Raw genomic sequence first — 25,881 nt, 5'->3', positions numbered from 1 at the left:
TGAGGGTCTATGGAGTGGAGCAGAGGATCATGCTGTTGTTCTACCGGGCTGCATTGGAAAGTATCATCACATACGGCATTGCGGCCTGGTACGGCAACCTGACTGTGCAGTCAAGGTCACAGATTGCTGGTCTGGTGCGGACTGCCATGAAGATCATGGGGGTCGGGAATCATCCTTCCCTACAGATGCTTTATGAGCAGTCCGTCACCAGACTGGCACAGAAAATTTTTACTGACCCGACTCACATTCTGCATCATGAGCTCCAGCTACTGCCTTCCGGCAGGAGATTCAGGGCCCCCAGAACCAGGCTGAACCGCTACAAGAACTCATTCCTGCCGACATCCATCAAATTACTTAATAACCGACATTAACTAAGTGGTGCAATATATATATATATATATATATATATATATATATAGGAGTGTGTGTGTGTATTATTTATTTTAATTATCTCTCTCTATTCCGTTGTTTTTCTCACTGTAAACTACTGCTGCACTTCTTATTTAATTTTGACTTTATCTCTTTCTATTCTGTTGTTTTTCCTTACTGTAAACTGCAGCTGGACGGAGTCCAGGAAAAAGTTCCCCACGGGAAAATAAAAGTATATCGTATCGTATCGTAATAATGCAAAATAAACTAAGTAATATTGATGAATTTAGAACAAAGTATAACTTTGTTAACATTTAATGAGTATGTAACAACAACGATTAAGTCCATAAATTTGGCTGAAATTAAAAACGGCACTCAGCGTCTCATCTTTTAACTTATTTTGACATAGAATTTATAACTAGTAGCATGAAACGTCGTACTTTGAATTGAAAAACACAATTTAAACTCAGGTTTCTGATAACTTACGCCACTTTGTCTGTATTAGACTATAACAGTGTGAGACTTTTGCCAAGCCTCCTGAGCATAGAGAAGAAAAAAGAAGTCAGGAGATGATGCTGATGTTGATGTTGACCTAGCTAGCTAACATCATTCAGCTCATTAAACGTCGACGTACACCGTCAAGATGTGCTAGAAACGGCGTAAAGTTGAATTTGGTCCGGCGACAGTTGTCAGTTTTGGAGTTAAGCTCGGAACATCTGTAACAGAACCCCAACGAAACGTGTAAACACAAGCGTTAGCGTTAGCATTTAGCTCGTCGCACCGCCCAGGTGACTGATTACTTATGCTAGCAGCAGCTAACGTTAGCATGGCTAGCCGTCACGCTCAAGGCTCCGCTCGCGTCCACAATTTCGTCCAAACAAGACAAAAGTCACACGCGCAAGCGAGCAGGAGACGAGAAAAGCGAGGGAAACGTCTTACGGATTTGATGCGATTCTCCTTCTTTTCCTCTCCAGCTTGCTGCCAAGCTCAAGCGATGTGTTGACATACAACTTGTCTGTGCGCTAGCAAACATTTGCCGCTGCAGTCACAGCAACTCGCCAGCAGCATCGCCGCTCATCGGGTCCGTACTAGTCGCGTTTGGCTTTGGGCGAATCGAACAAGATGAAGGAAAACGTTAAAGTTGCAATCGAAGCTCCATCATGGAGGCCATGTTTGAGCGACCGAAGCACCGCCCGCCTGTCAGCGACACCAAGAAAAGTAGGGCCGCCCTAGTGGACAAGTCCGGCCCACCGTATCGAGCCCACCTAGCGGGTTAACTCACTCACTCACCGTCTGTCTATCTGTCTGAACGTGTGTGTCCGTAAATGCATGTATATACACAATGGGCAAACATTAAGTGTGTACGCGTGCTTCAGCTTGCTTGTATCGTGTCAAAGTGCATCTGACCCCGCGCACGGATCTGATAGTGGTGGTTCGGTTTGTGTCATCAGACCTCAAATCCCGGAAAGGATTTCAACGCGCGAGGATCGGGACTAAACATACGAGGACCTAAGGCTCCGGACTGGACATCCACATGTCCGGACTGGATCTCAAAATGTGACCGTTTGCTTGTTGACGTGACCGTGATGACAAAGTAGCCAACAACACCCAAGTTGTCTCGAAACTAAGAGAATGTCCTCAAGATCAGGGGCGTCCAACTAGTTCACTTGTTTCTGGAAGGTTGGACAAACTCCTCACCTGATCCTGTTGTTCATTCTTTTAGTGCAGTCTGAAAATATTTACAGGATTCTTGTTTAAAATCATACGAGCAGCCCTAAAAAATAATAATTAAAAAGCTAAATTTGTGCAGTTCCATATCTCTACCTTTTATAAAACAACTTAAACTTGGAAATCCTGATCTTATGTGACTTATCTGGAGTGGGCACTTTAAAAAAAAAAGAAAAAGTGTGCAGTTATCCCCCTGCCTTGTAAATGAATCAAAGGGCATCCATTAAAAAGGCCTATAGGGCTTCCTTCCATCAAAAGTAACCTCTTTTGAACTCAAGCTACTTGTTGGTCGACGTTTCTTCTCTCGGTCATATTTCTATGGTAACAAGATGGCGTCCATGTCATGGGACCAGCATTTGACCAATCACAGCAGAGTGTAGTCACAGCGACCTCAAGTGGACACAATTAGCAACAACAGCTACTTTTATCCAAACGTTCCGAAAGGAAAAGAAGCAGTTCTAGTGTCCCCTTCCATCATCTTCAGGCTGCTATTTTTTTTCATGATGAACCAACCTGTAAACTGCCTGTTCGTTGTTTTATTATACCCACGTGTCCGGAGTCACCGTTATTTTAGGACCGACCAGCGAATGTAAGCATTTTGTCACTATTGTCTGTCTGTAGTCCTTTATGTCGGAAAAAACACACACTATAAAAACACGTTTAAAGGAGTTAGCATACTAGCCGTAGCCGAAATAGCATAAGCTGGCGTGACATCACACACGAGCAAACACATATATAACATATATAATCATAGCCGTTTGTGCTTCCTTCAGTCGTCATCAAAACAGGTGTCCGTTTGTGAGAAGTACATCAGCACTTGACCGGGCGCCGACAAATGAAAACCCATGCACGCTTTTTTTTTTTTTAAGTTTCTCGCCATTTGTCAGAAAAACATGTTGAGGTTCTACAGTTTACACGTTGCAAAAAAACTCCCTTGAGCAGCTGACCAAATAAAACACGCTAACGAGGTGAACATCAATGCTTTAAAAGTGAAAAATAAATTTGAATCTGTTGGAGGAGAAGCATCAGACAAATTCCAGGCCGCCGTCCCCGACACGAAAGGAGCCGTTTCTGTACGCTTTGCTCCCGGATGACGTGGACGTGCAGTGCACGCTAAAGATGTGACCTTTGGGGCGCTCCTCGCTGCCTTCTGTCAAAGCAACTTCCTGTCTGGAGCACAACAAGCGGTGAGTGATCAGCTGTTGCCAGGGGCGACACAGGTGAGAGTGCGAAGATGAGGAGGCGTGGCTGCAGTGTCTCCTGTTGGCGTGGCAGGAAGCAAAGATGCTGATCTGGTAATCCCTGACGGATGAATGGAATAATAACCATTATAATTTGTGTGAACAAAACGCTTTGACAGAACAAACAAAACAACAGCCAATCGCAAGCACGAAAAGCCCACGGAAGGCCCACCCACCGGAGCAGCGCGGCCAATAGCTGCGAACATTTGCTCAGATTTTCTTCCTGCTTGGCCACGCTGGCCCCGCCCCCACCGCGGTCTGGCCAATAGAACGCCGACGCGCTGTCTAGGAGGACGAGCGCCAGGCTGGGCTGGGATGCCAAGCGGGCCTCCAGCGTGTGCAGGGTGACCAGCAGCTGCCACGAAGAGCTGCAGTGCGCCACCAGCAGACGGGAGATGCACGCGCGCACACGCGCCTCCTGCTGCCGTGGCGAGCTGGACGATCCGGCTGAGAAGGAGGCATAGAGTTAAGGGGGGGAGAAAGAGAGAGAGTGAGTTGGGGGGGATAGACAGAGAGAGAGGGAGGGAGGGTGAGACACACACTCGCATGCCACCCCACATCGTCCATTTCACTTACCGGCGCCGGCAAGCCTGGCATCCAGTATGCTGACGAGCCTCAACATGTCCAGACTGTAGTCGGTGTCGATGAAGAGCACGTCAAGCTGCAGGCCGCCAGCGTCATCGGGGAGGATGGCACGGCACAGGAAGTGGTAAAGCAGCTCCGTCTTACCTGCGAGACGCACGCCACCGTTACGAGAGCGCCACGGCGACGGGCCGCTTCCCATGGCCTCAACTCACCAGTCCCCTCCATCCCATACAGCTCCACCAGCGCACCTGACACAAACAATCCACGTCATCACTTTGCCAATCATATGCCTCGTTGAGTGTTGAATGGTACGCAAATGCTGCCGCCATATTGGATGTGTCACAGCGTAGTGATTGAAGTACAAATGACGTGTAATTTGTACTCAAAGTTTTGATTTTATCATGGTCAATAAAATACTTGTGTTGTTTTCTTTGGTGGTTGCTGTTTTGTTTGTTACTTATACTATTGTTTTATAACAACTGTCTGCATATATTTTGTCAACAACAACAAAAGGCCACAATCTAAAAATCCCTTGTAGTGATTAGTGTCTGCTCGGGTTTGTTTTGGTGACAGTGTGCGTGTTGTTGTTGACTGACCGGGTCCGGATTGTGTGTTCTGTGGAAAGAGGCGAGGTTCGATGTCATGAACACTTTTGTGGCCATCAAGACGAGCGAACAGCTGGACACATAGGTGGTGGCACACGTTATAGACGGCAACAACAGCACTTAGACGGCACGCTAGTAGCACTACTTGACAAGCTTACGCTGACGGCTGGCGTCATGAATGCATTGCAAACATTAAAACACTGTCAAGTAGCGAAAAGAAGAAAGAAAAAGAACAATTTCAAGCAAAATCGTTAACTTTTCGACGTCTCACCTTCGCGCCACTCTCAGTCATATCGCCACTTCCTGGGTTTTTTCTTCTTCGGTGGTGTTTATTGACGGTTAGCAAAGCAGCTACCGCCACCAACTGGACTAATGTGGACACGGAAAATAAACGTATAAAAACACTGAACAAATCACACGTTGCACTGAATTAGAATTAAAGAGGTTACGTAAAAATACCTTACACACAAACCCCTCACGAGGAAGTGTTTCAACATATTGACCTCTTTATTCGTGGTAGCTATGGATCAAACAACACAAAATACTTTTCAATAAATACATTTAACATTAGCACCAGACGTATCTGCATGCTTCATAAGGACGACAAGGAAGAATAAATAGTGGGTTTGCCGCACTTCTATGTACAGAATATCAAACATAACAACACACAGTCTCTGGCAACGCCCACCTGGCCGCCCCGTATCCAAAATCTCTTCGCTCGCACGTGGACCACTTTTGGCATTTTTTAATACAACTTATGATGCACCACTGTGCTCTCGTCATGCACGCACGCACATGCTCACATGTACACGCGCGCGCGTACACACTCACGCACACAATGTTCAAGTTCTTGTAAGGAAGAAAATACAATAGGAGAAACAATAGAGTGTGCGCGTGTGCGTGAGTGATGCGGATAAAAGCGCATGAAGACAACGGTGACTTTTTCTGCCGTCATCATCGTCCTCATCATGTGACAAACATAAAGTGGCGCACATCAACTTTGGGAGAGTCTTTGAATGGACGCTCCACTAAAGATGCAAACCACGGGGGCGTGTCTACAAAAACACACACGTGTGGGCGTGGGCGACGTAGTTCAAGCAAGACAGTGCAAAAACATGTCCTCCACTTCATCCATTGTCAGTAGTCGTGCTCATCGGTTTGGGCTTCCTGGTTGTGTCCAGCAGCACTGTCGCCATTGGAGGAGGCTGATGAAGAGGAGGATGAGGATGATGAAGAGGAGGAGGAAGCTGCGTTGTCCTCACTCTATGCAGAGGACAAATACTCCAGTGCCACTTCATAACAAAACTTGTATTGTTCCTGTGGACAAAACAAGAAACAGCGGAAATGACTTCAGAGTCGACCATGCACCCGTACGGGTGTGTGCGTGAGTGTGTGCAAGTGTTACCAGAAGGTCCACCATGTTGGGTTTGTTGTTTCTCAGCGTTTTGACAGCGTGAAAAACATCAAGAGACCGCTGCTGCCGTAACATGTCACACACAATGTTGACACTGCAGAACACACCACTTCGGCCCCCGCCATTCCTAAGGGAGGGGGCAGAAGGAATGAGGGATGATAAGAAATTAAGTCAAGTTTCAACTTTGACCAAGAGAGGGAGCCAAATTCGCAGTTATATTGAAACAGCCTCAGTATTATGTTACAGTACAGTGGTGCCTTCAAATACTACGATTCTACCCCCCCCCCCTTAAAAAAAGAACAACCCATAATACTTGTATTTGTATAAAAGCAAACAGTATTGACATCATTCAATGGAATGAAATAGAAGTATGTAAGTTCTGGTGCTGCTTTGGCCACTTGGGGGCAGCATAAGACAGATAGACTGATGTAAACACAGTACAGCACTAAAGTTGTACTTTGCAGACGATCAAGAATATATGACTGGACTGAGCGCTGTTATACTGTCTGTAAATTTACATACGTTGATACATTGTGTTCAAAAAATCCAATATTTTGAGTGTTGTAAAATAGCAATATAAATGCAGTTATCCATTTTTTGTTAATGTTAGCATTAAGCTAGCTTTGAGTTCGCTGCCACCACAAAGTTCTCATATCCCGAGTCTGTGCTCGCAATTTGACCGAAAGATGGCCCTTATCTTGAAAAACTCTTAAGTTAGGTCGCTCTTTTGTCAAGGCACCCCTGTACTCAAACTACAAGTACTGAATTAAATAGCACGAATCAGTCAATGCAGCAGCATAACTTGCTAGCTGTTGCTGCAGTTTGTGTCGCAAAATAATGTAGTGCGCGTTGTAGTTTGTTGCGGCCGTGCGTACAGGCAGTGCACCAGCGTGCGTCCGTCTCCGCCGTCATAGTCGTCCTGCCATTTGTCTACCAGGTGGAGCAGCTTGAGGAATGAGCGCTTGTTGACTGGCGTGTCCCGGTAACGCGGCCAGCCCAAGAACTGGAACTGCTGCACCATGCGGTAGCCGTCCTGGGGCTGGGGAGGTGCAAAAAGGGTGGGGTGTCAGGGTGAGCAAATGAAACGCTCGCACTAGATGAACATGTGCAACAAGGAAAAGAAGAAGAAGGAGAAGGAGGAGAGGAAGGAGGAGGAGAAGGAGGGGTAGGAGGAAGAGAAGGGGGAGGGGGAGAAGGGGGAGGGGAAGAAGGAGGAGGAGGAGGGGGGGAGAAGGAAGATGTGAAGAAGGGGTAGGAGGAGGAAGAGAAGGAGAAGGAGGGATAGGAGGAAGGTGAGGAGAAGGAGGGGGGAGGGTAGGAGGGAGGAGGAGAAGGAGGGGAAGGAGGAGAAGAAGCAGGGGTAGGAGGAGGAGGAGAAGGAGGGGGAGGAGGAAGAGGAGGAGGAGAAGGAGGAGGAGGAGAAAGAAGGCTAGTAGGAGGGAGAGAAGTAGGAGGAGGGGAAGGAAGAGAACAAGGAGGAGAAGGGGGAGGGGAAGAAGGAGGAGGAGGGGGGGAAGAAGGAAGATGTGAAGAAGGGGTAGGAGGAGAAAGAGAAGGAGAAGGAAGGATAGGAGGAAGGTGAGGAGAAGGGTAGGAGGGAGGAGGAGAAGGAGGGAAAGGAGGAGAGGCAGTAGGAGGAGGAGGAGAAGGAGGGGGAGGAGGAAGAGGAGGAGGAGAAGGAGGAGGAGGAGAAAGAAAGCTAGTAGGAGGGGGAGAAGTAGGAGGAGAGGAAGGGTAGGAGGGTGAGGAGGAGGGGAAAGAAGGGTAGGAGGAGGAGGAAGAAGAGGACAATGAGAAGAAGAAGAAGAAGAAGAGCGGTTCGCACCCTGGCGTTGTTATAGATTCGGAAGATGCGGCTGATGACGTCTTCTTCCAGGTCGGCCGATACGAACTCCACCTGTAGCAAGCCCAAACGATGGACGCCGTTCTCGGGCCAGTACTGAGGACACAACTGGAGGACAAACCGATTGTTAGCATATATGCTAAATATATCAATCATGCAGGTTATGCATATCCCGCCTCAATGGCAATGTCATCATGTGCGTGCGCTGACCTGCGCGGGGTCCACGTCGTTGAGCATGACAATGGCGGTGCAGTGGTAGTCCAGGACCAGACGCCAGAAATCCTTGACGGTGTTGGGCAGCGGATGTTGCGTCACGATGAAGGCCGACGGCTGCTTGTAACTCTGCGAGGCACAAAACGTTTGCCCAACGTCACCGGCAGCTCGCAAGACTTTGGCCCAAAAGCCATCTCCAAATTGTCATGCCGGCGTGCGCACGTACGTCCATGAGCGCGGCGTTGATGTAGTTGGAGCTCTCGCCGTCCATCGTGATGAGGAAGGGCAGGCAGCGGTCGGGAGGAAGCACGTCCATGCAGCGGTTCTTGTCGTGGTTGCGCGGAAGCAGCGCGATGCTGCAGTCCTCCACGCGCAACGTCGGCGTCACCATGTTTAACGTCTGACACACGCCAACGTAAGAACATGCAACATTTTGGGGAAATATACAGACTTTTTTTGGTTTGATTTCTTTCTGGAAATATGCTACTTATATTTTGAAATTCTTTTTCAAAAATATGTAACATATTTCTTGAAGTTACTTTTTTTCAGAAATATGCAACTTGAATTATTATTTTTTTTTTTTTTATGAAAACTTTTGTTGGCCAAATGTTTAGCTTTTTTTCTGGAATTCTGCAATTCGTTTCTCCCCCCAAAAATACACAAATATACCACTTAATTCTTTAAAATCAAACATTTTGGGGAAATACATGATTTTTTAATGAAAACACAACTTTTTTGGCCAATTGTTCAGATCCCCCCCCCCCCCCCCAGAATTATGTAACTCAACCGTGCGTGTTTACCCGGAATTCCTCCTTAATGGGACTGGAGTTGGTCTGCGGGTCCAGCCGGTTCATGTCATAGTACACGGAACGAAGCTGATTGGCCGGGACGGACGTGTCGCCGCACAGACACGCCTCCAGGATGGCATCGTGGATGAAGACGTACTGCTCCTGAGGGCGCACGGAGCCGCGTCACATTCGGACCACGTCGCAATGGCGGCGTGCACGTGTGTGCGCGTACCTCGGTCTGCACCATGTTGACACGCCGCGCTCGCAGCTCCCGTACGCAGTTGTAGATGTCGACCACGCCCTCGCGCTCCGCCATGTCCAGCATGATGTCGATCACCATGAAGCAGCCCGTGCGGCCCGCGCCAGCACTGTCACAAACACGCGTCATTCAGGTTGCACGCTCCCCGTGTGACACATTCATCATCATCATCCTCGAGTCAGACCTGCAGTGAACGACGGTGGGCCCGGCGGTGGGCGGCGTCTTGGCCTTCACGCGACGTATGAAGCCGAGCAGTCCGGTGGCGTGCAGCGGGACGCCGTGGTCGGGCCAGCCCGTGAAATGGAACTGGCGGATCTCCCGGATCTCGGCCACGCCCCTCTGGAACACAAGTGACGCATTAGCCGTCGGGGGTCGCGGCACCCGAATGACAGGCGGCGACTCGACGACGTCACCGACCTTTTCCACGGCGAAGGTTCGGATGACGTACTCGGACAGCAGCTGCGTCTCCATCAGGGTTACGGAAACGTCGCCGAAGATGTCGCTGTCATCGGGCCAGTATTTGCAGCACTTCACCTGAATTTGAATAATGACATCACCATCTGTTAATTGCATTATGCAATATTTGGCCTTTTGTAATCTTGCAAGGGCTGCAGCTATCGACTATTTTGGTATTTGGATATCGTAGTGAAAATTCTATAGAGTAAAATTGTCACTTGAAGTTACTTTAACAACAGGGGGCATTGTTAGAAAAGTCTTGACAAATGCATTCTGGGAAATGGAGTCCGACATACACTCTGTGTTGCGTGTGTTTTGCTTACCCGCCCCACCTCCACCAGGTTGGTTACCATGACGATGGCAGCTGTGTTCTCCTGCCACACCATTCGCCAGAAGTCGTACATGGTCTCCTGCATGGGACCTGCAACACATGCCCGTACACACACACACACACACTGATGTAAGACAACAGGCGTGGTGTTGTCACGTGAGGATGCGGAGAGCGCAGCTGCGGACCTTGCGTGGCGATGTAGTGGTTGGGCCGGTGGTAACCCTGCAAACGAGACAAAGGGACAAGCTGTCAACTTTTTTCACTTGATTGACAGCTGTCGGAGGTGGGCGGAGTTTCGACTTGTGCTTAGTTAGGGCGTCATTGTGGCAGAACAAACTGGCGCGCGGGCACGTACACACACGCACTCGTACGCGTCGACTTTTGTGTTTGTTTACTCAGTCAACACCACTTGCATCCAGGATGACCACTGTTGCCATGGAAACAGAGAGGGCCGCCATCTTTTGCTTTGACCTTTAAAGGCAACCAACTATTTATTGAGCGTGTGCGTGTTTGCTTGCTGCTTTTGCGCCAACGATGAAATACAACCAAGTGAGTCCATGTAGAAAGATGTCGTCATTCCGTGTGTGTGACTCACATCGACATAGTTGGCGTTGATGTAGTCAGACCCCTTCTCTCCATCTTGAGGCTGCAGACGCACACGAGAATGGTCGTCTAACACACACACACACACACACACACACACACACAGCAATAGGTAAGTACATCGAGTTCCGAGATAACAGGCTTCGTTGAGCCGATTTTTTCGCCATACAACTTTTGTCATGCGATTGTATTATACTGCCCCCGGTGGCCGAGGTGGGCACACTAGAAGGAGCAGCACAGGGAACTGAATTGAAGCATGAAATCAAATCATCATGCACAAACTAATGAACTGTTGATGTACAATATTATAGTGCTACTTTCCTTATTAAAAACATTTACTTGAGGGAGGGGGGGGGGGGCAACAGCAGATTAACAGGTGTGTTTGCGTACGTACAAGCGATGATGTTCCCGTAGCGATTTTTCATTCGGTTTTCGTCCTTCTTGGCCGAGTCCCAAGGTGCTGACTGACCCTCCAAGAAACTCTAAGCATACAAACATAACAAATTAGCACAAAAAAAAATACAAACTAAGCCATCAATCAAACCATCAATTGGCTAAAGACAGCATCTATGTGTGCTCGGTCTGTAGCGTACTATACCAGAGACGAGAAAATGCATGTGATGGCAAAATCGTAAAAAAAAAAAAATCACTTCATTTTCCTTCAATTCTTTTCTTTTTCCTTCCTTTGTTCCACACTTCCGTTGCTCATTCGCAGCTGTGTGTGTGTGTGTGCATAACATGCACAACGCTATCATGCTCTGTGTCCTGTCATCTGGTCATGGGTCAAACTGTGGGAGGCGATGTTTCACTGGCTTGAAGATTTACTTCCAATAAGCTGCCAAGACAGCATAAGAGAACCAAAACATTCAAAGCAAACCAGGAGTGGCCAAAACCTTCTTAAATAGAGGTTCTATGAAATGAAATCTAAAACCGGAACCTTCTAGATCAGGGATGGGCAACTCTGGTCCTCGACGGCCACTATCCTGCATGTTTCCCTCCTCCAACACACCTGATTCAAATGATCAGGTTCGTTATCAGGCATCTGCAGAGCATGTTGATGAGCTGATTATTTAAACTGATAACAATACTGATCATTTGAATCAGGTGTGCTGGAGGAGGGGCACGTCTCAAACAGGGATGGGCAACTCCGATCCTCGAGGGCCACTATCTTACATGTTTTAGATGTTTTCCACGTCCAACTCACCTGATTCAAATGAATCGTTATCAGGCTCCCCTAGAACTTGATGAGCTCAGGTGTGTCGGAGGAGGGAAACATCTCAAACATACAGGACGGTGGGCCCCGAGGACCGGAGTTGCCCTTCCCTGATCTACATGATGCTAGGTGTCAACAGAAGTCTCGTTTAAGGTGATACAAATTAAACGATGTGTTATTGGATGATTGAAACGTGAACGGATGAATGACTGAATGATCAACTGAATGAATGACAGGTTTGTTTTTAAGTGGACATGATGTTAAATTTCTTACCTCGTTAAGCTGTCCAATCGGATGAATTAATAAAGGAGAAGCAAGGGGGTTGATTATTATTATTATTATTATTATGATCCTCACTTCCTTCCATTAACATTTAAAAATATGACAAAAACTCCAAGTTCATCATTACTGTGCTTTTACATCATCGTCATTATCAAACCACAAACACGCTGGACTCAATGTACTTGCAACTTGTGAACGTGTGTGTTTAATAGATGAGCCCTTTGGGAGGGGTTGGGGGGGGGGGGGGGTCAGACTGCTGGTAAGCAACACAAGCACACACGGCGCCTCACAAACACGCACGCACGCACCTCGTACTCCTCCTTGAAGCCGTAGCCCTCGGCGCACTTCATCTGCGTGATGTGCTGCAGCAGGTCGGCCACGCGGATGGCGGGGTGCATCTGGGCCGGGTCGGGGTGGTAGGGGGGCGGCTCGCGCTCCGCTTCGCGCTGCTTCAGGTGGTTCTGGACCAAGCTGCTGGTCTCGCTGCTCAACTCGTCTGCAACGCAAAAAAAAACACACAAATCGCGTCAACAAACGTCAAGCGGCCGCAACGGCAAAAAGCTGGACCAGGACATCAACCTGGAGCAGGATTAAACCAAGTCACACCTGGTGCAAACGTCACATGGTACAAAATGCCTTTTCCCGGTCCCCACAAGACAACACACACACAACACAGATTAAAGGAGCAGTTTGCAGTTTTTTGTGGGCTGTTTTTTTTTAATTTTTATGAGAGACTCAAGTTATTCGGGGTGGGGGGTGGACTAGCGAAAAGAGGCTAAGAACTGCAAACTTGCCCTTTAGGTCACATGACTGCAGAGCCTGTGATATCCATCAACTCTTTTCACACTGCAATTATTAATAAAAACTCAATAGTCAATCTTTTTGTTTACTGAACCAAACTGGGCCAGATCCAGAACTGAAACGGATTTACTTCTGGCCAAGATACTTTACTGGGTCAAATCCAGTCATGGTTCAGCTCCAGAACAAGTAGTGGCCCAGGTCAAGTACTGAATCAGTTCCATTAAAAGTCCAAATCCAGTAGAGGTTCTGATCCAGTACTGAACCAAATTCACAACTGGTCCAGATCAAGTAGAGGACAAGATGGAGACCTGGGATCCAAGAATGGTCACGGGCCAGTCATAGTCCAGATTTCTGGTTCTGAACCCCGCCTCCAGGTGAAAAGAGTTGCATTGCATTGCTTTCAGCAGACAAACCTCAGACCACGCGTGAGTCACTAAACTCTCTGCTCTCATTGGCTGCACTGCTTCCAACCCAACCAATCACGGCAAAGGGGGCGGGGAAAGGCGATGAGATGAAGACGGCGGTGGCTCATAATGCATGACGCAACAACACCAATGGCAACCAATTAAAGTGGAGGAAACGGGCTTGATGACATCACAGATGATGGCGGCATGGCTCCATGCGCTGAGGCGGTAATCCCAACCCCCAACCCACAACCCCCCCACGGTCCAAATGCATCAACTTACCATGAATGGGAACTTTTACACACCGAAGACGACAAGAAGAAGAGAGAGAGGAGACAAGGTTTAAGCAACAACTTGAGCTTTAGCCTCAGCCTGCACGCAAGCTAGGCTAGCGCTAACACAAAGCTAGCATCAGTCCAACAGGAAGTGGCTTCTTCTAGCCCTTTAGCCCCGCTCGCTAGCTCAATTAGCAGCTGGCTAACCTGACTAGCCTAGCTCATGTGGCTAACCTGACGAGCCTAGCTAATCCAATTCCTTTCAGCAAACTAACTGAAAAAAAAATGTGCGATGACGCTGGAGTGAATGTTGCCACTTCGCAAGACAGAAAAGTAATAAATACAAGTTTTTTTGTAAGTGTATGTGGTAAATAGTAGTCAACACAAACATTTTCTTTAAAATCTTTTGTATGTGCCCTCACTAGTCTAAACACAACAATCTACCTGTTTTTATCCATCACAGGGGGCGGCCATTTTGTCAGTTGCTGTTGACTGAGAATAACATCACTGTAATAACCAATCACAGAACAGCTTAAAAAAGACATTCAGCTTTGCTTGGTCTATGATGTCATTCGTGATCTGTGATGTAATTTTCAGTCGACAGCAAGTGACAAAATGGCCACCACCTGAGGTGGATAAAAGCAAGAGGATTTTTCCATTGAATTCATTTTGCACAGATGCAGTATTAATGAGAATGTCGTGTTTACACTAATGGGGCTTCATAGAAGATATTATTGTCAAGAAAATTTTGGGATTGACTTCCCCTTTAACAACAATGTTATCTGATCTTTTCGCCATTAAATTGAGAAAATAAAATAACCCACGAAAAACAAATCCAAGTAAAAATCTGTGGTAGTACAATCAGTTTTCAAGGAATGTGCACTGTTGTTGGATTAAACGTGACTTGATTGGTCGTGCCTGGAAAGTGATGCAGAAGGATGACATCATTGAAATGATGCTGTTGTTTTCATATCTTATAATACGTCATTGTATCAAAAATGTTGAATTTGGGACAGACGTTTTTGAGGGCATGTGTCCATGCACAGGTCGGAGGTCACAGACATGGATGCAGGATGGAGTGACGGACGAACGGACGCTCGGTGTTTTCCAGTCAAATGGACCATAATGGACTTGAAATCAAATCAACTCATGAAAAAAACAAAAGGATGACTGACGACTTTCCATGAAGAAGCCAAGAGCATCAAGCAGGGATGGAGGCAAGCCACAAGATCAACACTTCCTGTCTGTCTGCTCATTTCCTGTCTCACTTCCTGTTTGCTTTCTGTCCTACGGGAAAGAAAGGAAAGACGGCTCACCTAAAATGGCGGTCGGCACCGACGCGTCTGTCGGAAGCACGCACGCAGGAGTAGAAGTATTGATTAATTACAGTCACAAGTTTGGAAATCTGGTTCATTGTTGAATTTTAACATGAATGGATGAATGAATTAGGGCCCGACCGATATGCAATTTTTCAGGCCGATGCCGATTTTTGGCAGGAAAAAAATACAGATTACCGATTAATCTGCCGATTATTTAAAAATATATATAAAGCATAAAATTCCCCCCGCCCCAATTCCTTTTTAATCGGTGTCACTTACGCACAAACTTTCGCTATTGGGATTATCTGCTTTGAATGACAAATCCATAGTATGACTATATAAAAAAAAATTATGAAGTATACAAAGTTATTGTATAGATTTATGTGTCAATAATAAAACTATTCTTACTTGTTTACAATTGCTGTAAAGCATAAAACTTTTATATATTTTTATCTTGTATTATTGTCACAAGTCTTGGGATTTACTGGGCTAACCTGCGACCTCTGGGATTGTATTTCATGCCATGTCATGTGGAAATGTGTGTTAAGACAAAAAAAAATCCTTGGATGTTTGCATCCTTGAATTTTGAGAAAAGAAAGTCTTTGAATCCTTGAAAAATCAACTGTAAGTATAACTTGAAAGGACAAAGACAAAATAAAAAAACAAGAACGTGAAATAAGAATAGAATATGCTCAAATTAAAAATCAAACAAACTGTAAGAACAAATACTGACGGCTCCTGTGCATTTTGGCCTCTTGGGGGCAGTGTGGTGCCGTGCATCCATGGCGTACACACTTAAAGTGACTACAGAAGAAAGTTGTGATCGAATTATATTAAAATAACTCGTTTTTCACACATTGGGAAGAATTTGTGCCTTTGCGTAGTGTTATCTTACCTGTGGGTATGTGTTCCCACAGCATTTGTGTGTGGATATTCGTTATTTGAAGGAAAAAAAACTTCCGAAGTCGATGCTAACTTCCTGTTAGCATTTGAATGGGATCCTCCCTTCGCTTTTAGCATTAGCGCTAGGCTAGCGATGTTTTAAAAACGTTTTGTATTTACATATACAGTGGGTTTTCTTAACGTCTTGTGTTTAGTTTTACAGTTAACTCCAACTGCGGTGTCATTAAACAGCTTAAAGGACGCTGAGTGACAACAGAATAACCAGAATAACATACGCTACACACTTGCTAGTTGCTAATGCTACGCAAGCAAAATGGTGCCTTCAGGGTACTTTCACGGCGTCGAAAAGTTCTGATTTCTTAGATAACGTAAGAAGAAAGTAAGTGAGAAAATAATAAATAAATAATATACAATAAAAATAATAATCCAAAAATTTATATATAATAATTAAATAATAAAGTAAGAAAATAATTGGCCATTTGGCCCAAATCTTTGAAGGCCAATAATCGTCCGATTATAATCAGCGGCCGATTAATAGGTCGGGCCCTAGAATGAATGAGTGAAAGCATGAACTGGTGAATGTCTTCATCCTTTGCTGAGTGAAGGATGACGGAATGAATTGTTACCTGCAAAGTAGGACTTTGGAATTGTGCTGCTGTTTGTCTTCATGGTGAAAGATGACGCAGATGACACTGCTGTACACACACACACGCACACACCACCATCATCATCATCATCATCATCAGGCTAATTGTGTGTGTGTGTTTGTGTGTGTGTGCGCGCGACACTCACTGTGTCCATTGAGAGTGTGTGCGTGTGTGTCCACCATTGTTGTGTGCTGCGAATTGTTGACCATGAGAGTCATTTCCTGTCTGGAACTGAGCGTTTCCTTCCTCTTCTTCGCCAACTTCCTGTTGGCACAAAAAATGCCACACAGGTCAAAAGACACATACACATACATGTATACCGGCCGCATCCATTGCTCTGTGTGCGTACGTGTGTGTATGCGTGTGTGTTTATTGAACATGAAAAAAGAGTCCTTCAAGTTGACTTTAAAAGCTTTAAGTATTTTTTCTCTTTCTATTCCGAGTGCGCAAATAAAAACATCCATTTGTCTGATTCACTTGGAGACGCGCACACACGCACACACACTTTGACCTGAAAATGGAAAAGGTAACAGTGATATATATATAAATAAGTATTAAAAGCTGCTTTTAAAATGAAAAGACCTCTGTGGATGTGTGCGTGTGTTTGTGTGCGTGCGTCGATGTGTGTGTGTGTGTGTCCTCCCTGAGGCGAGCGACTGACCCCACCCCCTCATGTCTTCTTCTCGTGTGCTTTGAATCGCCGGGAAAAATGTTTTCCTTTTTTAAACAAATGTCAAGAAAAAATGCTTCACTTTTTCTTTTATAACAAATATGAAAAAAATAACCTCAAATGCGATACGCTCTCAAATCTGAAAAAATTATCATAATAATTGCAATAAGGAGGAATTTTCCTCATTCTTCATTAAGAGCTACAACCTGTAAAAATCGAATGAAAATCAACAACTTGTGACGACTTTTGCGTCCACTTCATGACTGACACCAACGTCTGCTCCCGGAGCTCAAATCAAACACACCCTGGCAACATTTAACTCTCATTAGAGCCCACTCGTTGCTCACATCTAACACACGCATGCACACGCACACACAGTACCCTGCAGCGATTCAGCTTTAGGCAGCTGAAAAAAGTCCACCAGCCTTTCATCTAAATTTCTCTCTCATCTTCAACATCTACAAACACGCGCGCACACACATCAATACAGGCGAGGGTTTAATGGTGATTAGCATGCACGAACGCACACCTAAAAACACACACGTACACATTTGTGACATCATGTTGACAGTGATCGACAGCTAGCCCTTTCAGTCCCTAGCCCCGCCCCCTCCCGATGAGTTGCTGTTTACCGTTTTTTCATGAGGAGGACAACCCCGAGGAAGATGATGATGAAGAGCAGGACGCCGGCCATGGCGCCGGCGATCTTCACCGTGTGGTCCGATTGCTTCTCGTGATCCGGTTCGGGTTTCCTGGTGGCCGCGCCTGAAAGCGCACACGCACGCTCGTGAGCGCTAAGCTAACTCGGCTTGTTAGCGCGCAACGCTAGGCCACAAACAGATGCTCACGCACGCACGCACTCGAGACACTTTTAAGGTTAATATTAGGGCTGGCTTTAAAAAAAAAAAAAATAATCGATTTTTTGATTTGAACAGGGCTGGTTATCGATTCAAATTTCCTCAATCGATTCGATTTACATGAGTTTAGTTCAATTCAATTTCGATTTAATTCTGATTCAATTCACTTGGTTCAATCCGATATTGATTAATTATAGAAGATTGATTCTTCTAAAATAACAAGGACATGATTAAAAAAAAAACTCCACAAACATTAAATATAAATTAAAAAGATTCTGAATGGTCATAAAGTGCAATAAATCAGGTCTTTCATGAATATAAGAAAATACATTTAAATTCACGTAAACAGTAAATTTCAAGAAAACAGTAAGACACAAAAAAGTTGTTAGTGAATTTATGAGAAAAATATATATTTAACCGATTGTTAGTTGTATGAATCGATATCACGCTCGAAAAATCTATTCGATTATTCGATTTTTAAAACCCAGCCCTAGAATTGAATACATTTTCCTTTTCATAGCCTTGATTCTTTTATTAACGTCATTTTACCATAAATTCATGTGAAAATAGAATTGCAATTTAAGTGCAAAATTTTAAAGGCCTAAATGTTTTGTTTTTTTTGTATCTTATAGGACATTTAAAAGTATTGTCTTATATTTATGAACAAAGCTAATACATTTGTAAGCAAATTAGCTTCTGTTGACTATTTGTTACACTTAATCTTTTTGTAACTTTGCACCCAACAAATACCTCGTATAAAAAAAAAAACTGATACTAAAACTAATAAAAATGAAGGAAAACCTATTTCAAAGTAACTGAATTTGAAAAACAAAAGTCAAAATTAAATAAAAACTCGTTGAGAAATGCTAAGCTAACCTATTGTAAGCCAAGTTCATACTGCCCCAGACTGGTTCAAACTGGTTCCGTCTGGTTCAATATTGCCTGAAAAGTTGTTTGATGGTCCATACTGGTTGAAAACGGTCAAGGCCGTTTCGTAGGGGCCCGCACCACTTTCGCACTTACTCAAAAAAAAAGCCGCAGAAACATCTTTGTCACTTCCTGTTTTTCTTGTCAAGGTCAGCTTGACTGGTGACTTTATCATCTCCACGCACACACACGCACCATAAAAGATGTTTGTGTACAAACGCAGATTTCTTTGCTTCAGGCTTTAGCCAGTCACGCTGAGTGGGAGGTGTGCTTTTCTGTGTGTGTGCGCGTGTTGCATTCATTTTACAACACACACACACATGCACAGTGTCTATTTGCACCGATGGGAGTGAGTGATGAAAAAGAGAGCCTTTCAAAATAAAAGCCCCTTTGAAAGCAGCCGTTTGAGCTTTTATTCCATATCCGGCTTGTGCGGGGAATTGTATGTGCACTAGTGCGCTCTCTGTCCTCACTAGTTACACAATTCAGTGCACAACTACTAGTACTACTAGCGACGACATAAAATTAAATTAAACTAGTTAACATCTAGCCCTTCACTAGTAGCACTAGTAGTTGTGCATTGAATTGTGCACTGTAGCTGTTAATCAACAACTGAGTGCTACTAGAACCACTAGTGAAGGGCCAGATGTTAACTAGTTAACTAGAATTTTGTCATCACTAGTAGTACTAGCAGTTGTGCACTGAATTGTGCACTGTGGCAGTTAATTGACAACTGTGTGCTACTAGTACTAGTACTACTAGTGAAGGGCTAGATGTTAACTAGTTAGCAAGAATTTTGCCGTCACTAGTAGTACTAGTTGTTGTGCACTGAATTATGCACTGTAGCAGTAAATTGCATTCTACTAGTACTAAGAAGGGCTAGATATTAACTAGTTAACTATAATTTTATGTTGTGAATAGTTTTGCCATACTAGTAGCTAGGAGTGTGCCAAAAAATAGATTTCCATAAGAATTGCGATTCTCATTTAATACGATACAGAATTGATTTCGTATTTAAATTATTCTATACTGTCTTGTCCTTGTTTTTGTGTGCCTCAATTGGGAGGGCTGTTTCATGTTGTACACGATTTGGCCACTGAGGGGCAGTGTGGTGCGTTACGTTATAGCCACATTAGAGAGTAGAAGAAGAAAGTCCCAATCAAGTTATTCCAATAAAAGTTGTTTCGTTTTTTAGCAGCGTAGGAAGCGCATATGCCGGTGAGTAATGTTGACATGCTTCTCTGTATACATTCCTGAAGCGTTTTGTATGAATAGTCGTTCTTTTGCGTGCTAAAAGTGCCGCGAGTAGCATTGCGCGCTAATTAGCATTAGCGAGTCAGACGGGAGTAGATCATGATGTTTCTTTGCGCATCTATAAATTGAAGCAGAAATCATTGTCTGAATCGAAAGTCAATCGCAGACCCAAAAATCCGAATCGAATCGTGAGAAAGTCAAAGATTCCCACCCCTACTAGGAGTATCTGCTGCTAGTCGTAATTGTTCTACTAGTGCACTGAATTGTCTTTCCGGCGAGGACAAAGGGTTTACTAGTACACATGTAGGATGTGGAATAAATGCTCAGCAAACAGCTTGGCAAGCAGCTGCGTGACAAGAAGAGCAACTGTCGGCGGCGGCAACAGAGGTCCTTGTGTGCGTGTATGCGTGTGTGTGTGTGTGTGTGCGTGGGCCCGAGCGACGTCTGACCTGCGAGCTGCTTGTCGCCGGCGGCGGCGGGGCCTCGGAGGCCGAAGCCAAGGGCGGCGTGCGGCGTGCTGAGCTGAGTGCTGATGATAGCGGCTGCGAGGAAGGAAGAAGGAAGGAAGAAAGAAGTAAGTAAGAAGGAGCATGCAGACAGGCAGCGCAAAGGGTTAACACATGCACAAAACGTCCTGACGGTGGCGCCATTGTCAGTGTGCACGTTGCACCAATGGCAGCGGTGACAATGGCGCCCCCTCAGGCGCAATTTTTTTCATAAATTGCCACACGTCAAAATTGATTCCACTGCTGACGTGATTAAGAGTTTGACAATGTCATGGATTTTACGTCAGGCACTTTGTTGGGCAGCTAAAGGATGTTCAAGAAGATGTGTTGAGTTTGTTGGAGAATTATTTTTCTCATTCATCCAAACCTGTCTATGTTTTGTAGGGCAGGGGTGATACAGACCCAATGTCAATATTTGGCAGAAAAAAAAAATACAAATTAGCGATTAATCCGACAACTATTGTAATTGGAAAAAATAAATATAATGGAGAAAATATTTTTTCTCCCATTGCATTTCAGAGGCCATCAATTATTATTATGATCGTATTGGCTACGAATAGCAGGATCAACTGTTCATATTTTGTAAAAATAAAAATAAAACCTCCCAGAATGCATTGTGCAACGCATTTAATTAATGATGGGCGAGTACCAATACCAGGTGTCGGTTTCGGGCCGATATCAGGCCTTATTTCAAGGACCTGTTACTTGCGTCAGCGGCCGATCTTGTGGCTGCTTAATGATCAGGAATTAGAAATTATAAATTAAAAAAAATTGAAAATCAATTCATTTCATGCAATTTTAGGGGAAATGCTATATTGGATTAACACATATTTCTTTAAAATGAACTGTGATTGTTTGTTTGTTATGCATTTAAAAAAAGTAGTATCGGGAGTTAGTATCGGTGACTGCTTAAGAGTCACAAAAAAGTGATATTGAACATCCCTACATTTAAGTAATTAAATTAGTGCTCTCACTATCGAATATTTTTAGAATCGATTAATCTATCAATTATTCAATCGATTAATTAAAATTTTCATTTAAGTGTATTAAAAACGCCCCCGATTACTGTTGGTGGTTAATTCGTACTTCGTATTTGTTAAATTAAATTAAAAAAATGGCTCCAAACGATTACCTGATTATTAAAACAGTTGTCGATTAATTTGATAAAGGATCATTTGTCGATTAATCGATTAATTTTGACAGCTCTATAATTAATTGATTTGGACTTGGTCTAGAACATAAGCCACGCAATATAGGGTAGATGGCACAAGATGGCGGATAGGAAGCGATTCCCACCACACGCACGTACTTTTATTAACTTACTCATCAAACCAGAGCAAAAATAAAAATGTTAGTATTGAAAGCAGATTGAAGATATTTAGTCATTAAACCAAAGGAGCAGCACTTGTTAGCATGTTGAGCTACAAAGCACATGAAAAAAACAACACGTGTGTGTGTGCGCATGAATGTGTGACAGTTGTGCAGTGGGGGTCATTATGGGATGTTGGCTTGCGCGTACTCCCTCCTGATTGCACGATAAATCAAAAGTCTGCCAATGTTTTACAACAGGTCGACACGCTTGGCTGGTTGACTGACAGCTGTCAGGGGAGGCCGCAGCCAATCAGCTGCCAGTGTCATTAAGCGCCACAACTGTGCACCAATAAAAACTGATTAAAGGCACAATAGTCAAGTGCTGTGTGTGTTTGTGTGTGTGTGTTCATCAGGGGGGAAATCAGACTTTTTAGCGTGTTTAGCTGCTCTGCTAAATGTCTCCCTGGATATCCACAGAGTGGCAGTCATTAGCATGGCGTTAGCATAGCATAGCATCCATGTCGGCGTGTGTGTGCGTGAGGACACATGGAGGACACGTTGGCGTTTCACTTAACCCCACCCCACCCCCATCCTCTGAAAGCTGGCTGCTAAACTTTTGTTTATGGCTTCAATCCACAAACTCATTTCGAACCTACCAAAATAAAAGTCAAGATTGCATTACCTTTAGTGGCCACACGGACACAGTCAATCTTTGTCTCCTGTGAGAGAACACACACACACACACACACACGGGTTGTAAACAGAATGGACAGAAGGAAAATGGCTGTGGCTCAGCCCGTGGCATTTAACAGCCAACACACACACGCACACACACACACACACACTCGGTGACTGGGTGCAAAGTGAGATGGAACATCTTGTGTCTTTCTGGTTCTAACAAACAGACGACAAATTAACCACAAGAGCACATGAATATTCATGTGCACACGCACATTCGCTACGGCGGCGTGTGTGTGCGTGTGTTTGTGTGTGTGTGTGTGCGCGTCTGCGGTGTGGTGACAGTGAAAAGCTCTCCTGTCGCTGCATTATTCAACACACACACACACCAATTAAACCTCCAAGCGTCAATAATTAACACACAACACAATAACATCTTGTGTGTGCGCGGCAGTAAACAATTATCTGTTTCTCACACACACACACACGCGCACACATAGACATACGCATATACACGCACACAAAAGTAGCAGGAGATGCTGTCCTATCCAAGTGTGTGTGTTTTTAGTGTTTTATGCCTTTATGGGGACCAGATGGAGTAGAAGTTAAGGGCTCACATACACACTGTGTGCGTAAATGTGTGTGCGTGTTTGTGTGTACCCCGTTAGCGCTGCTGACTGCCTGATAGTAGATAGCGTAACTCTTGTGAGGCAGCAAAGGAACATTCCAGAATCCTCCGTATGTGCCGTTATCACCTAGACAGCAACGCAAAAGCATGTCATCGTTACCTTCATCATCGCCGTCATCATCCTCAGTTTAAACATCATCATCATCATCATCATCACAGCCATCCTCACCGACACAAAATGGCGTCGGCTTGCTGACGTGGCTAACAGCTAGCTCGGCGCTAAAGTAGTAGTGCGAGTTGAGCTGCGTGGCGTTCAGGAAGTGGACGGGGACGGGGTAGCAGCGTAGGATTTCGGCCGTGCCCCTCGTCTGCCTGCGGGGGCGCTCCTCCTCCACCACCACTTGGTACTTGCTGCGCACGCACGCACACAAACAGGAAAATTAGCATTAGCTGCCAGCTACTTAGGTAGCGGGGATCGCTCACTGCTATGCTAATTAGCACTGTTTTAATAAACACAAAGAGATGTTTGTTTTTAATGATGACGTCATCATTCATGAATAGGAAAATTAGCATTAGCATCCATCTGCTTAGTTAGCAGGGGTCGCTCGCTGCTATGTTAGCAAACTAACAGAGACAAAAAAAGTCATGTTTGTTTGTAATGATGATGTCATCATCCATTTATTCCATCCTAATTATTACAAATCAACTTGTTTGTGTGACGGGAAAACTTTGGAATGTAGTTTTCACGCAAGCTCGCACACGTGCACAAACGCGTGTTGAAATATTGAAGCGCATCGATCTTCCGCTTCATTAAGTTTTCATGAGGGAAAACATGAAAGATTTAAAGGACACGTTGACAAGATCAAAGTGTCATTTCAATGATTTGACGATGGCGTAATTGCGCACACACATACATATGCGCACAAACAAACACGTGCGCTAAACAATTACAGAACTCACAAAGTAGTCGCATATGCTCTTGCTCACACACTGACACGCACCCACAATGTGAGGCGTAAGCTGTCATTTGATTGGCTGCTGTGTGTGCGTGTACAAGACTCGAAATATTTTTTTTTTCTTTGAGGAGCAGTTTTGCTAATCAGTGACTTCATTTGAGGAGCAACTTTCTAATTATTCACTAGCCACTGTATCCATTTCAGGGGGCAGCCATTTTGTCACTTGACTGAAATGAAAACACAGTTGCTCAGGGCTCAGGCAATGATCAATCACAGCTCATCTGTTTTATGGGATTAGTCATGTGACATTCACAAGCTGTTAACTGAGCCCATAGCCACTTTGATGTCATTTTCAGTCGACAGCAAGTGACAAAATGGCCGCCCCCTAAAATGGATACAAATGTGTGGATTTTGCGGCTTAATTCATATTCCCCAAACGTAGTATTAATCAGAATACCGTGTTTAGACAATAGAACATACTATTTTTAAAGAACATTTTTGACTTGATTTGAATGATTTCCCTTTTAACGGGGCACAACGTGCAAATTCTAACATGATGTGAAAGCGTTTATTTCAAGCCTTGGTGTGAGTGTGTTTATAATGAAGGTTGCTTTTGTTTCTTGTGACATGCATGCGTGTTGCCTTTGGGCATGCACGCGACTACACGCACGCTCATGAAGGCAACACAAAAGGCGGTAATCAGATTACTGTCGCACACGCGCGTGCGCACACACAAAGGAAATTGTTTGTTTCACCTGACGGGGGCGCCGCGGCTGCGCGCTGGTCTTAGGAGGACGCTGACGGTGGCGTCGCTCTGGTTGATTGGTGGCTGCCGCTCGTACGTCGGCATGATGGGAGCTATGTGTGTGAGTGTGTGTGTGTGTGTGGGAGAAAGAAGCAGAGAGGTCAGAGAGGTCAGATGGGTCGTGACCATTTTACCCTGAACAGTCCCCGCCCCCACCTGAGATCTTGGTGGTGAACTGCGTGACGGCTGGCGGCCCGAAGCCTTTGGCGGTGGCCGCTCTTATTGTGAAGGAGTAGGTGGAGCCCGGGAAGAGGCCAGTAAACATGTGACTCGTCTCATTGGCCGCCTTCAGCACCTTCCCGCTCTGATTGGTCAGGTCCACGTCCGAGTCGAACGAGCTCAGGGCTTTGAAGGAGACCTGACAGGAAGGAATTCGCGCGTCACTTCCTGTTTGAGGTTTTTTTGGAAGCGCCCGCCGCCGACTGACCTCGTAGTGGCGGATCTGTCCGTACGTTTGCAGCGGCGGCGCCCAGCTGACCCGGATGTGCTGCTCGTAGCTGCTGCCCCCGATGGACGCCAGCGGAACTTCTCCAGGAACTGCCACAGCATTAGCATTAGCATTAGCATTTGAGAGACACCCTCAAACACATTAGCTCATGTCCAAAGGGCAGAGGTGGCAAATCCAGGTCCAGAAAGTAAAAACCCTGCCACAATTTGGCTTTAGCTCCTGATGCTAGCTAGCCAGCTCCCTAGCAGGTAAACAAGCACAATGGGAGCTAGCTACCTGAAAGTAAAAACCCTGCCACAATTTCCCTTCAGCCCCTGATGCTAGCTAGCTAACTAGCTAGCTTCCTAGCAGGTAAACAAGCACCATGGGAGCTAGCTCGGGAGCTAACTAGCTAGCACCTGGGGCTAAAGCCAAACTATGGCGGGGTTTTTACTTTCCGGACCTGGATCTCTGCCAAAGGGCAAAGCCAGTTAGCTGGTTAGCATTTCATCTAGCTAGCATATTAGCATGTCATACCATCCTCATCCGTCAGCACCAGCAGCTCCTCGCTCTCCTTGCGTCC

The 25,881-nt window shown here is 45.2% G+C and overlaps 3 protein-coding genes across 3 annotated transcripts in view; all 3 read right to left on the bottom strand.

Moving 5' to 3' along the window:
- LOC144040408 (histone-lysine N-methyltransferase 2C-like) overlaps positions 1-1,539 on the bottom strand; it is a 36,845-nt gene extending 35,306 nt beyond the window's left edge. The window contains exon 1 of the mRNA XM_077554574.1: positions 1,309-1,539. The gene's annotated coding sequence lies outside the window, so the exon portion shown is untranslated. The remainder of the gene's footprint in view (positions 1-1,308) is intronic.
- A 1,527-nt stretch (positions 1,540-3,066) lies between these two features.
- Positions 3,067-4,881, bottom strand: xrcc2 (X-ray repair complementing defective repair in Chinese hamster cells 2). The gene is made up of 6 exons (XM_077554577.1): positions 4,800-4,881; positions 4,520-4,601; positions 4,136-4,171; positions 3,915-4,067; positions 3,515-3,785; positions 3,067-3,399 (listed from the first exon to the last, which is right to left on the bottom strand). The coding sequence occupies exons 1-6, from the start codon at positions 4,818-4,820 to the stop codon at positions 3,123-3,125; spliced, it is 840 nt and encodes a 279-aa protein (XP_077410703.1). The 5' UTR covers positions 4,821-4,881; the 3' UTR covers positions 3,067-3,122.
- Positions 4,882-5,014: 133 nt separating this feature from the next.
- Positions 5,015-25,881, bottom strand: part of LOC144040674 (receptor-type tyrosine-protein phosphatase mu-like) — a 37,222-nt gene continuing 16,355 nt past the window's right edge. Inside the window, exons 10-35 of the mRNA XM_077555056.1 lie at positions 25,836-25,880; positions 25,299-25,408; positions 25,028-25,229; positions 24,822-24,924; positions 23,340-23,521; positions 23,143-23,237; positions 22,487-22,523; positions 20,437-20,529; positions 17,582-17,714; positions 16,425-16,543; positions 16,259-16,327; positions 14,727-14,753; positions 12,239-12,426; positions 10,830-10,917; positions 10,428-10,504; positions 10,018-10,054; positions 9,825-9,922; positions 9,230-9,579; positions 9,019-9,154; positions 8,799-8,948; positions 8,225-8,398; positions 7,996-8,127; positions 7,768-7,893; positions 6,818-6,981; positions 5,934-6,069; positions 5,015-5,845 (exon numbers count right to left, since the gene is read on the bottom strand). Of these exons, the coding sequence (XP_077411182.1) occupies positions 5,792-5,845; positions 5,934-6,069; positions 6,818-6,981; positions 7,768-7,893; positions 7,996-8,127; positions 8,225-8,398; positions 8,799-8,948; positions 9,019-9,154; positions 9,230-9,579; positions 9,825-9,922; positions 10,018-10,054; positions 10,428-10,504; positions 10,830-10,917; positions 12,239-12,426; positions 14,727-14,753; positions 16,259-16,327; positions 16,425-16,543; positions 17,582-17,714; positions 20,437-20,529; positions 22,487-22,523; positions 23,143-23,237; positions 23,340-23,521; positions 24,822-24,924; positions 25,028-25,229; positions 25,299-25,408; positions 25,836-25,880 (3,125 nt within the window). The 3' untranslated portion in view covers positions 5,015-5,791. The remainder of the gene's footprint in view (positions 5,846-5,933; positions 6,070-6,817; positions 6,982-7,767; positions 7,894-7,995; positions 8,128-8,224; positions 8,399-8,798; positions 8,949-9,018; positions 9,155-9,229; positions 9,580-9,824; positions 9,923-10,017; positions 10,055-10,427; positions 10,505-10,829; positions 10,918-12,238; positions 12,427-14,726; positions 14,754-16,258; positions 16,328-16,424; positions 16,544-17,581; positions 17,715-20,436; positions 20,530-22,486; positions 22,524-23,142; positions 23,238-23,339; positions 23,522-24,821; positions 24,925-25,027; positions 25,230-25,298; positions 25,409-25,835; position 25,881) is intronic.

This window comes from Vanacampus margaritifer, chromosome 20 (assembly GCF_051991255.1).
Source record: "Vanacampus margaritifer isolate UIUO_Vmar chromosome 20, RoL_Vmar_1.0, whole genome shotgun sequence".
In the NCBI taxonomy this organism is placed as follows: Eukaryota; Metazoa; Chordata; class Actinopteri; order Syngnathiformes; family Syngnathidae; genus Vanacampus; species Vanacampus margaritifer.
This window is presented reverse-complemented; position numbering and strand designations above follow the sequence as displayed.

What these genes read in the sequence shown, in the direction of transcription:
- xrcc2 (XM_077554577.1), bottom strand. Translation starts at nt 4,820, where the DNA reads ATGACTGAGAGTGGCGCGAAG. An exon ending in GAACACACAATCCGGACCCG is followed by an intron (nt 4,172 to 4,519) that starts GTCAGTCAACAA and finishes TGTTTGTGTCAG; the next exon opens with GTGCGCTGGTGGAGCTGTAT. An exon ending in GTATGGGATGGAGGGGACTG is followed by an intron (nt 4,068 to 4,135) that starts GTGAGTTGAGGC and finishes TGCGTCTCGCAG; the next exon opens with GTAAGACGGAGCTGCTTTAC.